The 17459-nt window shown below is 40.9% G+C and overlaps 1 protein-coding gene across 12 annotated transcripts in view; it reads left to right on the top strand.

Moving 5' to 3' along the window:
* Positions 1–17459, top strand: part of GRIP1 (glutamate receptor interacting protein 1) — a 316928-nt gene that overhangs the window by 149607 nt on the left and 149862 nt on the right. For 2 of the 12 annotated variants that reach the window (XM_032188754.1, XM_032188710.1), the window contains exon 1: positions 16992–17085. The exons of the other annotated variants lie outside the window; for them this stretch is intronic. In XM_032188754.1, coding sequence (XP_032044645.1) covers positions 17031–17085 — 55 coding nt within the window. In that variant the 5' untranslated portion in view covers positions 16992–17030. Of the gene's footprint in view, positions 1–16991; positions 17086–17459 lie in introns of those variants that run through there. 12 annotated transcript variants of the gene reach the window in all.

Raw genomic sequence — 17459 nt, 5'->3', positions numbered from 1 at the left:
GGAAGCATGTGCATTGCCAGGCATTTGCATTTGCAGCAGGCTCACTGTTGCCTTCTTTTATGGCACTTGTTTAATAATCTAGTCTAGCAGAGAAGTATGGGAAACAGCTCTTAACCTTGAAAGCCAAGTTGGAAAAAATGCTGTGAAAAGGATTTATATGGTGACAAATTTAACAATCCACTGAACTTGCTTTTTCTCCTGAGAGATGAACTGTTAGATCTCTCCAATAGAGACATGGCATAAATGCCTGAAAAATGTATGCTTTCCTTAATAATTTTTAGAAAAAATATTTCTCTTTGGCCAAGTTTTAAAAGTAGTGGGAGACTTACTTTTTTGGTACAGAAAAATTTACAACAGCTACTTTTAATTTCACTCAACGGCGGTTTTTTTTAGTGTTTGAGCTTCTCATCAGGCTTGTTTTGTGGCTGCCTCTCTTTTCTCTCTTCTTTCTTTTTTTTAAGCTGGTTCATTACTGACTTAACTTACCACATGGTTCACAAGCACTGAGGGGGGGAGGAAGGAAGGAAAAGAAAGGAAAAAAGGAAGGAAGGAAGGAAGGAAGGAAGGAAGGAAGGAAGGAAGGAAGGAAGGAAGGAAGGAAGGAAGTTGGTTGTACATTTTGTCACCTGTGTCAGACACATGTTTTAAATATTATGCAAGGGATGTATTGCCCAGGGAGGTGCCCTGGGGGTGTTCAAGGAGAGGTTGGACATCGTGCTCAGGGACATGGTGTATTGGGTAATATTGGAGGCAGGAGGTCGGTTTGACCAGCTGATCTTGGAGGTCTTTTCCAACCTTAATGATTCTAAGAATGGAAGGAAAATAACACTGTTAAAATTAAAACAAAAAAGCAGACAAAATATCACATCAAAACAAAATGAAAACCTAACCTTTTCATAGTATTTCAAAGCAGTTTAAAAAACAGAGCAAACATAAAACACTGTAGGCTTTTGTGGAGTGTATATAATATGGGTTGTCTGCTTAATTCTAATAGTTAGATCACATAGATCAACAGCAAGACCTTTTCTTGTTAACAAAATGATTCATTAGCTTTTCCAGAAAATGACTTCCTGCGTCTAATGCGGCTGGGTTGAGTTTTGAGCAGGCTATTAATGTGCATCATATTGTATCTTTCCTTGCACTATTATTGTAACTTTTAATTGAGGCTGTCTTTTACTACACGACTTCTTACTGCCATTTTGCTGTAACTCATTTCCTTGTAATTAGATATCTGTCCCATCTCTGAAATGCAATTTTCTTTGTGCTGGTAAATGCACAGCACAAGTTACACATGAGTCCTTTTACATTCAGTAAAAAACAAGGATCAGAAACTGGTGGCCCCAAGGCAGGATTTTGCAGTGCTTTAAGCACTGAAAGGCTGGGGCTGGGGCAGAGGTGGTGTGGACTAAAAAGAGGTGAACACTCTCCCTGAGAGGCTGAGGATGAATTGTGAGGATCTGTCATTCTTGTTCATCCCTCACCATGCAACCAGTGCAAGTCAGAAACTGAAGGGAGAGAAAAATCCCTTTTCTGTTTTGGCAGTCTCTCTCTGTTGAATGTAACAGAAATGAGCTTGTCTGTCTCAGCATGACAGTAAATGGAGAGGAAAGGATGTGATACAAACCATCATTCAAATCCATCACTAATGGCAGAGCTGGCTTCCAGGGCCAAAGACGGGGCCTGCTGGCAGCCTGAAGGATCTGGTCCGGGGGGACAGGAGACGATGCAAAACACACCCACACAGCCCTGCACTCATCCTTGGTCCTACATAGCGCCCAGCTGCACTTAGTAGGTTTCATTGATGGACTTGAGAAGGAGCCTGTCCACCAAAGTGCTGTTTTAAATGAAAGGCAAACGTTTCCACACTGACAGTATCTTTGAGCTAACAAAAAGTGGCTTTTTGTTAGCGAGGCGTCATATAACTCTACTAAATGTACTGCTCCAGTAAAAACACGTAACAGGTGTACTGAAGGATGCACCATGTTATAACTGTACGGCTGTTATTTATGTCCACGCTGAAGCTGAAGGTGTTTAGTTCAGCTGTGATTTGTTTCTGGTGCTTGGGCATAAGTTTTCAAGTGGCCTTACACAAAGAAGTAGAGTTGCCTCTTAATTAGTATTGAACCTTCTGGGAAAGGACTGCTGACTCACTGTGTAACTCACTGGTGCGCCTGCTGTGTCATTTGTCATACACCACTAAGCAACTCCTAGATATTAGAAACCATCCATCAGTACCTCCCTCAGCTGGATCCAAACTGACAGCTTACGAATGAAAGCCTCCCAAAATCAAAGTCAATCTTCTGAGCAATTCAGTCCCTTGAAACAAATGTTTCATGTGGAATAAACTGAATATTAACGGCGCTGGGAAGAATCTGGTCTTTAAAATTATCTGTACCTTTTTCTCTTCTGTCTCTATTTCTGCTCAGAGTGACTGGATGTTCTTCTGGTTTGCAGCTCTCTGCAGGGTTGAGCTCCAGGCATTTCAGTGTGGTCTTACCCCTCTTCCAGCTCCTCTTCATCTAACAGAGCTACAACTGAAAACAGGGGCCTTGAGTCCTGAATCCAGCTGAGGAGATTTCAAGGTCATGGATGGGATGATGGATACATCTGAGCGGCTTTTGGAGATGTCAGGGTGCAGTGTGGAGCACCGTGGCAGTCTTAGTGGGGTGCCAAGGTCCTGCTCAGGTAGCTCGTTGGGGATGGGTTTCCTAGGGCAGCCTGCTGGGTGCCAGTGGCTGCTGCCCAGCCTTAAATTCCTCTTTCTCAGAACAGAAGCACGTGGAATCACTTTAAAAGCATTTGAATCCTTTTCTGCTCTGTAGTCTGGGAGTTCTGTGGGAAGGGGTTCCCTCTGTTTTAAAGGCACCTCTCCAGATGCCCCCCAGGTCTTTCTTGTCATTATAACTTGGGAATATCACAGGTCTTAAGTACAAGTTCTGAGTGAGACATCTGTTGTGCTTCTGACTATCTCTATGCTGAAGCCTATTACATTACAGCTTTAGTTTGTAAACTCAGCCCTTTAAGGGAAAATGTCAGTGAATATGTTTATTCATACGGACTTCCAGATGTTGTAAAGAGCAGGGCCGGTGGTTCCTATAAAAGTAAGTGGAAAAAGGAACTTAAGTTTACCTCTGCTCAGATCTTAAAGGGGTACAGTAAGTGTAAGGTTTGTTCCCAGGCTTTATTTTAAAAACAAACAAACAAAAAGTAATTAAATGTTCAATGTTAATAGAGGGTCCAGATGCTTTATTTTCAGGGGATTGTATTTTATAGTTGAGGTTTAAGAGTGTGTTTATCAGAGTAACTGATAGGAACCGAGAAAAAACAGATGAAATGAATATAAACAAAGTACTACAAACTTTATGAATGTTGGTTAGTTCTCCTCTCAGCTTTTGGTGGTAGCATCTTGTGGTAGCAAATTCAACATTTCAGCGTTCCAAGCAGTTCTTCTGATGTCTGCCTCATCTTTCTGCAAAAGACAAGGAAAAGATTAGTCTGCACCTCACATGCAGGCACATCCCAAATTTGTCGCCTTAAAAGAGATGCGGGAAGAGGCCAGGGAGAGCAGTCAGTGGGAAGAGCAGCACTGCTTGCCTGGCGAAAGGCTGTAGATGTGCGCCACTTGGAGACCCCCAAAAAGTGGCAAAGTGTCTTTGGGTCATCAGCTTTTTGTAAATTCACACATTTAAAATGCACAGCCTGAAGTGAGCACACTTGTGGAAAATGTGCTGCCTCCATGTGTGGGTAAGTACATATATATAGATTAATATTATTTTTACTTTTTACACTTATTTTGGAGGAAATTTAGAATCTTCATTGAAGGCTCATGTGAAAATGATGTCACTAAGCTGTAGGCTCAGTTTAATTTCTGTGAGACATAAATTGCCATAAATGAAACACCTCTTTCAGCAGAGTGCTGTGTTTCTAATTAAAAGAAATTCAAGGCTGTAGCATCTTGCTATGGACGTGCGTGCAGTGGGTTAGGATCTGCATTAGGACATAACTTCAGGAAGGTGTTTCCTTTCAGTGGAGGCTCTTCATATCCAAATGAAAGCAAGGAGAGAGAGGCTATTTAAATGTTTTTACATGGTATTTCTTTGAACTATGTTAGTATTGTGTGTCTGAACTTGATGAATGTCACGATGCTGGGCCAGTGACAGCGGCCGCTCGGTGAGCGTGGGCTGCCTTGGTCGCATTTGCTGTCAGTGGGTCTTCTCCCTCCCAAAGAGCAACTCTGCCACTCAACCACCTCTAAATGTCTGAATTACCTATTAAAAGCCCGTGCCTTTAGGGGTTTTCCTCCTTGACCTGGGAGGCGAGCCGCAGGTGCAGTAGGCGATGTTGACACGAGCAGCTTGAGTCTCGATTCTGGCCAAGGATAGGATGAATCTTTAATGCCTTCTGCTTGAGCTGCATTGCGTTTTCATGCATCGTGGAAAGTGCTGCATTCAATCTTTATTTAGGTCTTCTTATCAGGTGTGAAATGAGCTGATGGCGAAATCTGCAGTTCCTTCAGATTTTTAAATGATAGAGATAGATGGCTGTAATCTTCTGTCATTTGACATGATTTGTACCCCTGTGTTTTTGTGCCCCAACAGAAATAATAGGGATTCAGATGGTAATGAGATGGCATCCAGATGCACGGCACACACGCGCATACGCACAAAATATTGATTTAAATATGTCCTGACAAGCTGGTCAGGCAGCAGTCTCAAGGAGAGGAAACTTCTGAAGTGAAAGAGAAATAATGACAATAATGAAGAGGCAGAACATTGATTTTAATGTGTAGCAGCAGTATGGAGATCTGGGTACGATGAATCAGAAGGGGGGAGCTGGCAGAGGCACACTCTGTGATTTGTTGCATACATTTGTTTCCATTTTTATCCATTAGAAGCACTCTGAGCATTCAGATGCAGCTGAGAGGTCTGGACTGGGGAGAGGCGGGGAGGGAGCTTGGGCTGTTAAAGCTATGATAGGTGGTGAATTTATATCGGCTAGCTTTCTAATTTCCTGTTAAAAATGCTGAGGCCCCTCTCTCCTGGCCTTATTTTGAAAATAAATAAATAAATGGCACCGTTGCCATCCCGTTTCTGAATTCCAAGCAGCGGCTCGGGAGCGTTTCCATCACCTCAACAGTTTTATGGAGCCTTCCTGTAAGGCGGCAGGTCTTGGACGTTGGTGCAGTACCATTAGCATATGCCTCTGCAAAATATTTCATCCTTTTGTGACTCCCTTTTGATCAATTAACTTTATGTAGCTCTTTCCAACTAAGTTCACAGAGAGAATCCGTACACAGCCTTCCCTTTGTGGCACCAAGTTTATTTCCTTGCTGAAGTGCAGCAGCTGGTGTGATGCAGACTTAAATGTACATTGGGAAAAAAAAAAAAAAAAAAAGGCAAATACTTTACAGCAATTTCTCTGCAAGCTGGTTTTCATAAAGGCCATGACACGTGAACAAATACAAAGAAATTCAAGCTTACAGTATTGCCAACTTTCTGTCTTTGTGACCATGCTGTTCTCTGGTGTCTGTAGGTGCAAATAGGGTTTGACCTTAAATTTGAACGGAAAGCTAAATTCGTGCCATGCAATATGTCAGCACGTTCACTTAAGAAGAGGGGAGAAAAAAAGAGAGAAATCCATTTGGCTGCTGTCTTGTCTTTAATTTAGTGCTGTTTTCTATAAAAATTCAGTAATGAAGTAACTACTGAATAAGTAATAAAGAAGGGAAGGAATTTCAGGTTTTGAAGATAAGGAAGCCATAGTTAATAAGCAGTATAGATTTGTAAATAATAAATTCTGCCACAGTTTGGAAAATAATACTGAGTTAATAGAAGAAATACTAGTAGTTGATGCAATACTTTGGTATGGTTGTGGGTCTTTCTTGGTATTTGGTGAATTTAAAACACTCACAATATAACAAAGGAGAATACCTCAAAATGAGTTGGTTGAGAACACCCTCAGGCATCAGCTCAAGGGTAATAAATGCAGTAGTGATTTAACAACCTCACTGCTAATAATATTAACAGAAGAAATTAGATAAGGAGATTTACATAGAGTGGAGGTGTGTTCAGTCTTTAAAACAGCCAGAAATATATAGTATGCAGAAGAATATCGTATGACTTGGCAAGTTAATGCATCTATGGGGAAACAATCCAAAATATGATGATATAATGTGAATAGTAAGCTGGGAAAGCAGTGTTGCATAGAGGGACTGGCAAGTGTGGGCAAACAGCAGTTAAACTTGCTCTATAGTAATAGCAGTGACACTTGCAAAGGACTTACTGATGCTATACCAAGAAATGGCATGTCACAGGCACAGAGAAGTAACTGCCCCTACTTGCAGGCCTTTTGGACTGCCCTGAGGCCGTTAAAGTAAATCACGGCTGTTTCCCTTCTTGAAATACATGAGCAAACAGAAAGGGTCCAGTAAAAAGCAGAAGATGGATTTCAGGCCTGGGCTATGAGAAAAGATTAAAATTTGTGTGTGCTGCATATCCGTATCCAATTGATAATTAGGAGAAGAGCCCTGCTCTTCTATTCCCAGCTCTATGGAGGGAGGCGACGAATTTTAAGGAAAATTTTGAAAGGCCAAACTTATTTCAGAGCAGTGTGGAAAATAAGGGGAGAATAGAATCAGTTACTATGAAATTTTCACAGAGATGTACAGAAATATCCTCAAAGTGAAGAATGCTGTGTGTTTGACCAGAGGGATGGGAGCTGCGGCCTTCAGAGCAGCGCTGTGGTGGCAGAGGGGCAGCGTGTGGGGAGGCCTCCCCATCACAGGCCCATGGCTCAAGGTGCCTCCGAGCTGGTGCAGGCCGTGGCCTTCCTCAGTTTGTCACAAATTCCAGCGGGCTTTGTTTGCGCTTTGAAAACATATGTGCAAGTAACAAGGATTTGTTACTACTAATTGATAGTTTACGAGTGATAAGCTTGCAGTAATCCAGGAAGGATATGTTCTTTATAGGAAGACACTCGGTGCTGTTTTTTTTTGTTTTTTGTTTTTTGTTTTTTGTCTTTTAAAGTGACAGAAGGTTTGTTTATATTTTTTGGTGAACAGCACATTTTAGTTTTGTAATGTTATCTTTTCAAACACATTGTTTTGCATATGTATTTAGCTGCCCCCAGTCTGCTGATGATCCTTATTGTATATAATATCACACATGACAAAAGCTGGTAAGAGTCTATACAGACTTTTAAGTGTTAATGTTATCTGGCCAGGCTTCAAACTTTTTGAAGAGTATTTTAGAAGGAGCTATTAAAAATGTGATAAATTGCAGTGGGGCACCACTAAAGCACTGATGATCCATGGAGGAATGGCACTAAAGCAAGCTTGAGGTTATCAACCTTTCACTTTTGAGACTTACGTTACAAATACTTCAACCCCTTGTCTAGGAACCTTTCCTTCATTTGTTTTGCTAACTGTTTCCTGATAGCAAAACATGATGATAATTTATTTTCAGTCATGCACGTTATAGATGTTCTCTTTTCCTGACATAAATAACATGCTTTGTGCTACTCTGCGCATACATTTTTGGCCTTTGTTGCTGTGGATTCCACCTCTTGATTCACAGCAAAAGGGACTGGATATGTGGGGCTGGGGGTGGATACACAAAACAGTTTGTCTGCCCTTGAAATGTCTGCGTTTTGAGAATGCAGATATAATAGGACAGTTTTTCTAATGTATTAGGAATTTAAATTGGAAATATATATGTATAAGAATAATAATAATATATTTGATAAACCATGACTTATATTTTAATAACATTTTATTTGTATAGTTTTCATAGTTGTGCAAAAATGATGAGTATTTTAAGGATGAAAATAGCCAGAAGACTCTTGAATCCATTTTTTAATGTTGTCCATGTCTTTTGTTTAAAGCAAGAGGTTTAAAGTAGATACAGACAGCAGAAGGCCATCCCAATATCATATTTTGCTTCATATACTTTCTAAGGCAAGAAAAGGCATGTAGGATGTTTGATTACTGCCCATGTACGGAGGATGCAGCATCCATCCTGTCATTTGATCCTGTTTCATCAAGTCCAGTAACTGATGTTTTGCTAAGAAGGGTATTCCAGAAAGGCAGGCAGTCAGGCAGCGCCTCCGAGGGGAACCATTTTGATAGTTTTATCTGTTAGTCAACCTCCCCGTGAGAAGGTTGTTATTAGTTTGAATTTTACTGGCTTTGAGTGCCGCTTCTATTCCCCTCCCTTGTATTTGATGGAGAAGCTCTTGAGCACTCAACACGTCCTTCCTGTGACAGCTCTTACATGCTGTGTAATCAAGTCATAGTCTAAACTCTTTGGATAAGATATTATGCTTGCTAAGTCTTTCACTACACAAGGAATTTTTATTGCTCAGACCACTCTTGGTACTCTCCTGTGTACCCTGACTGTTTTTTCGCCCTTAAAAAGCATGCAGACAGAACATCCAAACCAAATAAAATCCCAGTGTAGGTGCTGGAGTTGAATATTGGCTTCCAGTATGGGCTTTCTTATGTAAGGCAGGTAGTGATCTTGTCGATAAAGGTACTCAGTCTTCCCCCAGTTAAATATGCAATGATTGCATTAAGGCCACTCTCACAGTTGCCATTCATTTACTTAGCTTTAACAGTCTGCTCAGTCATTTGGAGTCATCAGATTCCAGGATAGGCTCCCTGGTACTGCAGCTGGGGTCTGTGTTCCTTGTTCTTAGGCCTTGTATTTGGATGCTTAAGTTGGTTTGGATGAGCCAGGTCCCAGCAGACGTACGGATTAAGCTGTGTGACTTTTCACTAAATAATGATGATAAAAGCGTTTAGTAACACACACTGGTCCTTTTACAGTGTGCAGTATTGGGAGATAACCAAGCCAGCTCTTATTTGGCTGCCAGACAGAGTCTGGTCGTAGCAACACAGAATTTGTTTAGACTAACTCACTTTATTTCTGAGCCTTGAGCTAGGCTAATGAATTCAAAGTGTGCTGTGCTGTGTGGTGCAGCAGTCCCTGGCATGATGTAGGTGTCTGCAGTGAAACACAACACCAGTCTCTGTAGATCTCAGTTGTTATTTCTTGATTTCTGATTGTAGGCCAGAGGTTTAAAATCCTTTAAAATTGTTATAGTTCAGCTGGTGATCCAAGATGTCTTAATTACACATTAGTTCCATTTTAAAAATCAGGAGTCACCTAAATCAAAGACTTGGGATTGAAAGACTGTACAAAAGTGTCAATGATGCTGGCCATATTCGGTGTTATGCTGATGTACAACAATATGGCACTCTTCCCGAGACTCCAAACCTAAATGAGTTTGCATAGCAATGTGAGGAATGAGCCTTCTCAATTAGGTCCATGGTTTCAGAAGATGCCAAAGAAGACCTGGTGTGCATTTTAGGCTTCCCATTTAAGGCCTGTTAAAGCCATGTTTTCATAACTAATTTTTCATCAGAATACAAAGCCAGAGGAGATCACTTGGCCACTGAGTCACAGATCACCATGCAACAGAAACAGAGTCCACAGCAGTCTGTAGGTTACTGGCATTACTGAATGTGGCACCAACCTTGCAAAATGCCAACAGCCACAGCACGGCACTAAAAAGGGGCATTAGTGAGGGAGGACAGCAGAGGGTTTACTTGCTGCAGAGGGACCAGGGAGGCATAGAAGGGCTTTCTTCTCACTTTGCAGGAAAACGTCCTGCAAAATGACTGAAATGTGGGTGTGCTAGGGAGTTAACAGCTCTATCCAACAAGCATGTTCTAATCAGAAGAGTCAGCACCAATTTTTCAAACTGAAATCCTTTTTCTTACTTTTTTTTTTCTTCCTTTCCCTCGTTGTTTTTTTTTCCCCTGTCCTTTATATCGGATCAATTTTTCGATATTTTTCATTATCTTTGATTTTCAGGCACACCAAAACTGCTGCTCAGATGAAATATGGTGGCATTTGATGTGGCTTGGGAAAGTGCAGTGGTCAATGCCAGCTGGCTGGCTCTTTGTTGCTCACTCCGCAGGCAAACCTCGGGTATGTGGCCTAATTTCAGTATGCAAACCCACTCTCAGCTGGAAAAGCAGCTGCTACCATGTCTTCTTCCAGCTTGCACACAGGTAAGAATGCAGTCGTACCAGTGAATCAGCTCTTCCCTCCATCCTGCAAAGGCTGCTGTGACTTGGAGGCCACAGGACATTGTCAGTGGAAATTCTGCTTGTGCCATCTCTTCTCTGTGCTGCATCTCCAGAGCTGCAATCTTTCATTGTCACCCTTTATGATGGTATCTTGAACAGAAAGGCTTGCCCATGATAACTTTCTGAGTTAATTCCTAAAAATCTCCTGCAGTAGATTAAATGACCTCGTGTTATATTCTGGTCTCATCCGTCCAAATACACGTTTTATTTTCTAGTGTGATATTCCAATTTCACAGCTGCTAAATAGGTTGATAAAAATATGGAAACAAAGCAGTATAGCTAGAGAGGGGTGTAATTATTCCACTTTTGTTCAAGTGTTTTCAGTGGAATCACAATCTTTCTTTGTTTTTAAATTAGAATAAAAACAGCTGTTTTCTACTAAGTGTAAGAGCGTGTCACTGCTTCTAATATGGTAATTTTAAGGAAATGCTTAACTGCGCTTTGTTAAAAAACGATGTAGCAATAGGAAGGTCAGCCTTTTGACTAATTGAAAAAGCCTCTACAAAGTACAAAGCCTTATAGAAACTGTAATTACAAGAGTCTTTAACCATGTACTGCAGCATGTGGAAACTGCTTGTAAGAGAGTCATCCTTTAGGTTTGAGATTACATTAAATCCCGGAGACTGTAATTATATGCATGGTGCTGGCAGGAGCCCATGCTGGGTTGGTTGTGCTCATTGGACAGGGCCGTTATTTGCTGTTCCTCTCCCTGAGATCTGTAAGCATCCTGGAAAGGGCACTGCAGCTTGTGACACCTATTCCTTTCCATAATTCTTTTGCTCGGAGGGTGCACAGATCATTCTTGGTGGTGGTTTATTTCATTATATTTTGCAAAATGATGGGTTCTTCGCTAATTATCAGTTCAGAAGGTACAAGGACAGATTTTTTGTAATACTTCCAAAGAAAGCACTCTTTAACCTCATCATAAAACAATTCAGAGAAAGAGTATATTGACGTGTGGACATACTAGAAAGGGAGCTATATCTGAAACGGCTCACAAGCTATGGGTTATTGAAAAGACTTCTTTCTGAATTAAATCTCAACTAGTTTGTGGGTATGCTGGAAATTACCTTTGAGAGACTGCGACGTACTTGTGCTATTAAAAGTTTCTCATTTTTCTAGTACACGCAGTATCTTCATATTTTATGATTCTCTAAAGTCCCTAATTATTTTTAAACAACGATTTTCAGCTAGGAGAACCTGAGAAAAGCTGAACAGCCTATTTTGCCTGCAGCAGAAAGGAAGCTAGGAATGAAGAGTCAGAATTGTGCTATGTATCTCAAAGGTCTTTTGAGGACAAAGTCTCCATTCCAAGACATCTCTCAACCTTGTTGTATTAACATAGCTTCACTGAGAAGGACAGCTTTAATTTTTGCCTGAGATTCACATGGACTGGTAAAATAAAGCATTTTTGTGAAGCTCTGGCATGGGATTACTGTGAAGGATAACGTAGGGAATGCTGTTCCTTATGCTACGCTAGAGGGTAGTGTGTACTGGAGAGTTATTTTCTTATAGAAAACATACATGTTCTGTTTCCTTTATACTAAATTATGCATTTTATAAAATGTCATTAAATCAGATTTTTCTTAGGAAATCAATTAAATCATTATTATTTAACTGTATGATAAAACAGTTCAGTAGAAAACCATCACAGAAATCTTTGCTGATTTTACCACCAGATGTTTAATACCTGCTGATCCAAAAAGGTTAACATTGCCTGGAGCAGATGAACTAAGACTTTTCTATCCAGAACCCCCTGATTATTATTATTATTATTATTATTATTATTATTATTATTATTATTATTATTATTATTATTATTATTAATGAATCTGTTCACAGGCAACCAAACTACCATATTTATACAGTGCTAGAGCACTTTTGGCCTTAACTCAGATCTTTAATAGATCTTTTTGCATCATTTGTTACCACTTTCAGCACACTTATCTCCAGACTTTCCAACACGCTGCACCTTTTGCAAGAAATGTTCTCCAGCAATGATCCTCTGAAGCCTGCACACCTCTCACTGCTTTTAATGATCTGTGAGACCTTCTGCTGCAGTGTTTTGGGGGAAATTGTCCAACAGTGTTGCAAAGGCGGTTAATACAGATAGAAGATAACTGCTGTAGTTGATTTAATAAATATGTAAATTTGAAATACCCTCCAAATTATGTGAAGCCGACAAGTTGTCTGTTGATAATCTGAGCATTGGCGAACCACAGGATGCTTTATTGTTCTGTACTTCTTATTCCCTCACTCTGTGGCGAAGAAGAGGAGTCTTTGTAATAAAACAGCATCCATTGCAAAATGCTTGATTGACTGAGTCTGCTGCTGCATGGGAATACATCTCTCATCTGTGGGATGAAAAATGTTCAAATTTTGTTTTGAGATTCTTTATTTTGTTGCTAGCTCATGATTGATATAAGAATCTATAAAATACACTAGTGGAAACATTTGAGTTTTCAAAACAGAAGCATCCATCTGGTCATTTGTTATTTTCAGAACTAAATTAATTCTCTTTTTGCATAAAAATCTGACTTTTAATTTGAATAATGTGATAGATGCCAGTGGAATCTTTTAAAATGATGGAACAAGATATTTCATTGTACAAAACCTTCATGAATTCACAGTTCAAAATATTTCATTTCAACTTCCTTATCCAGATGGATCTGCTAGATATCATTGTTCCTTCCTGACACATAAAACATTTGATATCTGTACGTCTTTGTGGTTGTCCTAATGTTCTATTGAGGCTGTAGTTTGAGTACATCCTTGTCTTCATTGAACGCCCTGCAGTGGCTTTCTTAAAGGCGTGGGTTTTCAGTGTACGTGGCTTTGACCATGTGTGGTACTCCATCAGCATTGTGCTTCAGAGGGGTGGCGTACAAGCTTAACCCATGAAGAAAAATATGAGCATGCAACACACCAAAACAATTACGAAAGCTCACAGGGACAAATTCCCTGTAAAGTAAAAGGACAGGGAGGGATGCAACTGGCATACCTTACCCAGAAAATGTTGTTAAATAGAACACAGACATTATAGTGCCTGCCTTATCACACAGAAATAAGCTTCTTTCATCTATTGACCTTCTGCTGAGTACTTGGGAATATAAATTCAGTTGAGAAAACATTTGTGTATAATATATATCTAAGAGTTTATAAATAACCTTACAGTCTGCTAAAGAAAAGAATGAGTGCAGCAATAAAAGTGATAAAAATTCATGCTGCTGTCCAAACGGAGTGAAGAGAAAAAAGATGTTTTTGCAGGTAAGCCCTGAGAAAAATATTAGTAAATTGTATAGCTCTTTAATAAATAAGGAAGAAATATAATTAGTAAAGTCTTTATTTAACCCCTGCTGTATGGAATGTATATTTTCACTATGTCCAAAGGTTTTGGATCTCCTTATGTTCCATTACCTACTCTTCACCCCCCTATGTGTTTTGTTGTTTTTTGTTGTTTTTTTTTTTTTTTAACTTCCTTCCTTGTTTTTCCACCTCCGGACCAGAGGCCATCTGCAGAACTGAATGCAGATATCTCAGAAAGTGATGGCTGACATTGGAAAGTTCAACAAAATCCACGATGTGTTAAAAAAAATATGTACAATTAAGAATACCTGAGATGCACTTAAAGTAATTTCAGAATCAGGACTTTGGGAAAGAACACTTCTGGCAATCCTGATGATCCCATCCTGCAAGAAGGTGGTAAAACCACGTGCATCATGAGTAAATATTTTTTTTCCCAATAACTGTATTGCTTTTCTTGAACTAAAGAAAATAGGACAAAAACTGCAGCAAATACAATATATCATTACAGTCAGTGTTGTACTTGCAATACAAAATCTTTGTCTTATGAAATCTTGAGAAACTCATGTCTGCACATGACCTCTTTTGGTAAGGACAGAAAAATTGTCTAAAGAAGCATAAGCAAAAATAATCATATTGACTTGGTTGCAAATGGCTATTGCGGTGCTTCAGAGGCCATTTAACATGCATCAGTAATCCAGAAGTAGTAGTAAATGGTATAATAAGCTTTTTGGATCAAGGACCACATCTTTTCTCTGTTAGTGAAGCCTTACTTGACCAGGTCTGCAGGTGTTTTTGCCATGTGTCACAATTTCTGTGTTGTTTTTATAGTTTTATACAATTTTACATGATAGGATTGGGGCTCAGCATGTCTTCACACAAAGGCTTGATTTTTTTCCTCTGTCACAACCTCCCAGCTCTATGAATGCGCCTGGTTTTGCCTCCTCTGAGGCAAAAGCGGGCTGAACCAGTGTAGGTCATGGCACCAAGTCACAAAGGCAGGCAGTGAGCAATTTCCTTCTCAAGGCATAGATACAACCTCTTGCCACTCTCTGCACAGCAGGAATCCTTGAGGATGTCAAAATCATGCTCTGAAGGACAAAAAAAGACAAAAGTGGATGTTCAAGCCGAGAGCTACTCACTACAAACACCTTCCAAAGGGCAGGAGGAGCACCCCAGGCTCCCCAGGCTCCAGGTGACTGCAAGGTTACTCCAAAGAGGTGGGAGTGGAGATCTGCCTGCCTGATGTAGGCAGTGCTGATGCCGCACTTCACGCAGTCTTCCTTGGCTGTGCTGACTGGGAAAAGTCAAAGAACAAACATCAGGGCAGCTCAAGTATCTTGTGGTGTCTTCTGCTTACTGTAGAGATAAAGGGAGTCGTTTAAACAGGTTGATCTGTGTGTGACAACATTTACGGGATCAAGGACAGGCACCTGGCAGGTGAAAAGAGAGTGATAGAGAATCTGGTCCAGGGAAAGGGAGCAACAGGTTCAGAGCAGTTTCTGAACGAGATGTGAGAGGGGCCGCATGCTGAAGTCATAGCCTTGTTCTATCAGTTTTAGCACAGGAGAAGAAAGGAAACTGGGTGATATTGGTATCATTCATTTCAAGTCCTGTTACCTGAGCAGGAGGTGACAAGAAGGGATCATTACAAAATTTCTCTCCAAAAGTGCATTGGTAGACAGTGACCTCTTTTCGCAGCTTCATCTTTATGGGAAGGACAAGAATATGCAACTCCTTTCCCCCTTCCTATGGGACAGTCTAAGGTCTCCTATGTTCTTCCTGAACCTCACAATTAAACTGGCATGATCCTCCACCTTCTACCCTAATTCATCCCTTCCCAGAGGGGCTGTGGTTACAGAGCCAGCTGCAGGTGCACCTGTAAAACATCTGTGGAAGCTGTTTGCCACAATGGGCACCAGCAGAAGTGATAACAAGGTTGGAGAACTGATAACTTGATTACCTCTATCTGGTTTTAATGACAATGAAATAAAATCAATTTTCACTGGGCCTGTCTGGGCAATTGCAATTGTGCTGATTGAGTGTTTCACCTTTGCCTTTGAAATACGGCGGCTGCTGTAACCAATAAAACAAAAATAAGGAAAACAATTACTGTAATAGTTCATTGGAGAATGTTAAGAGCAGAGCTGCTGATGCAGCACAGCCCAGGCAGGGAGAAAGAAGCTGCTCCATGTACAAGGCAGTCCCTAGCTTCTGGCTTTCAGCAGCTGATGGTAGAAAATGTTCACCCTAACACCGGATGGTAATATTAAACAAGGTGGTAGATAAAAGATGTCAGAAGATAAGCTAACCAATTTTGGAATGGAGGCAAGTGAATGGGACAGAGAATATATATAATATTATATATAATAATATACCTAACACGGTGTTAGGTATATCACCCACGTGAAGCAGAAGTCTTGACAAAGAAATAATTGTCTGTTGTTTTAAAGGAGGTTATCTGATACGGCACGTGGGTTTTGTGCATAAATCGGACTTGATGACTTTATACAGTTTATTTTTGTTTGTTTGCTTGGTTTTAGTATCGATGAGGAGTTTTGTCTGGGAGGCAATTTTTGGCTGCGTAAGGATGGGATGGAGCTCTCGCTTAAGCAGTGCGTTCCACTTCATTATTTCCTGAATGAATTGTTAAAGGCGGGTTAATTTGCTGTCTGGATAGACATCAGAGTGTAAAACTTCTGGTGGGCTGAAGAAATCCTTCGACATGTTACAAATGGTGCCATGTTTGGCGCAATTAATTATGAAGTAAATTTTAAGATGCACTAAAAGCCGGTCTCTTCTCTAGCAAGCAGGGAAGACCTGATTCACGGTGTGCTTTCCATGTAGCATCATTTTATTTATTTTGATGTGATCAAATGCTTGGCGGTCCTGCCCCCACACGCGGATCTATCACTTTCCCTCTGCTCTCTCCCTCCCCCTGTGGTCTTTGCTTCAACTGCTCTAATATACTTGTCTGTGATTGTCAAAAAGCTTTTCTGCTGATAAAATCAGGATTTTTCTTTTCCTCTCCCCTATGTATCTGTGAGATTAAAGCTTCATTGTGCTTTGATTAGAACGTTTTCATGTTCAGTAGGCTCCTTCTCCCCCAGAACTAGGATTTCTAGGGCTTGTGCCCTATTTATTCCAAGGCAATGGTGAGGGAAATGAAAGATAGGAGGAAACAGGCAAAAACCGCCACCTCTGCTGAAATGTGGGGCCCTTCCTGTGGCACAGAAACCATGGCTCTGTCCATGGCAAGGGGATGCGAGGGATTGCTCAAGGGCCCCCGCCGTTTTGTGTGGCGGGCTGCCTTGTGGCTTTTAAAGAAATCCTGCTTTGTGAGCCGCCGAGCTCGCCACGCAGGTGGTGGCAGCGGTCGCAGCGAGTGGCACAGCCGCGCCGGCTGACACGGAGCTGATCTCTGCATCAGCCAGGAGGAATTAAGCTTTGTCACTCCCCGCTGGGGCTACCTTTCTCCTGGCATGTGCGCAAGGAATTCGTATGCTGCTGCTGCTGCTGCATTCGGCAGAGCAGAGCCCCGCGTGCGCCTTGCCAGGGAAGGCAGCGAGCAAGAATGATAGCTGTCTCTTTCAAATGCCGCTGTCAAATTCTGAGGAGACTTGCAAAAGGTAACGTGTTTTCCTTGTTATTCATTTGGCATCCCTGGAGCAGCCTTCCCGAAGCACAGCCCGATGTTTTTACTTTTCAATATGACCAGCCTTACAATTTACTGTCAGATAACAAAGAACTCGGGATACGGAGAGGGTTGGGGGCTCTTGCAGCTAAAATCCTTACACGTCCCATGCTGTGCTCCTGTTAGCCGAATAGGTTCATGTTTTCTCTCTTTTTTTTTCCTCAGTTTGTTTTAATTGCTAAAGAAGGATTTTTTTTTTCTTAAGTGCTAAAGTTATTGTGGGATGTAATTGTTCTGTATTTCTGCAGACCTCTCAGAGGAGTCTCTAATGGGTTAGTGCATGCTCTGTCTTATTACAAACAACTGGCA

The sequence above is a fragment of the Aythya fuligula genome, chromosome 1 (genome assembly GCF_009819795.1).
Source record: "Aythya fuligula isolate bAytFul2 chromosome 1, bAytFul2.pri, whole genome shotgun sequence".
In the NCBI taxonomy this organism is placed as follows: Eukaryota; Metazoa; Chordata; class Aves; order Anseriformes; family Anatidae; genus Aythya; species Aythya fuligula.
This window is presented reverse-complemented; position numbering and strand designations above follow the sequence as displayed.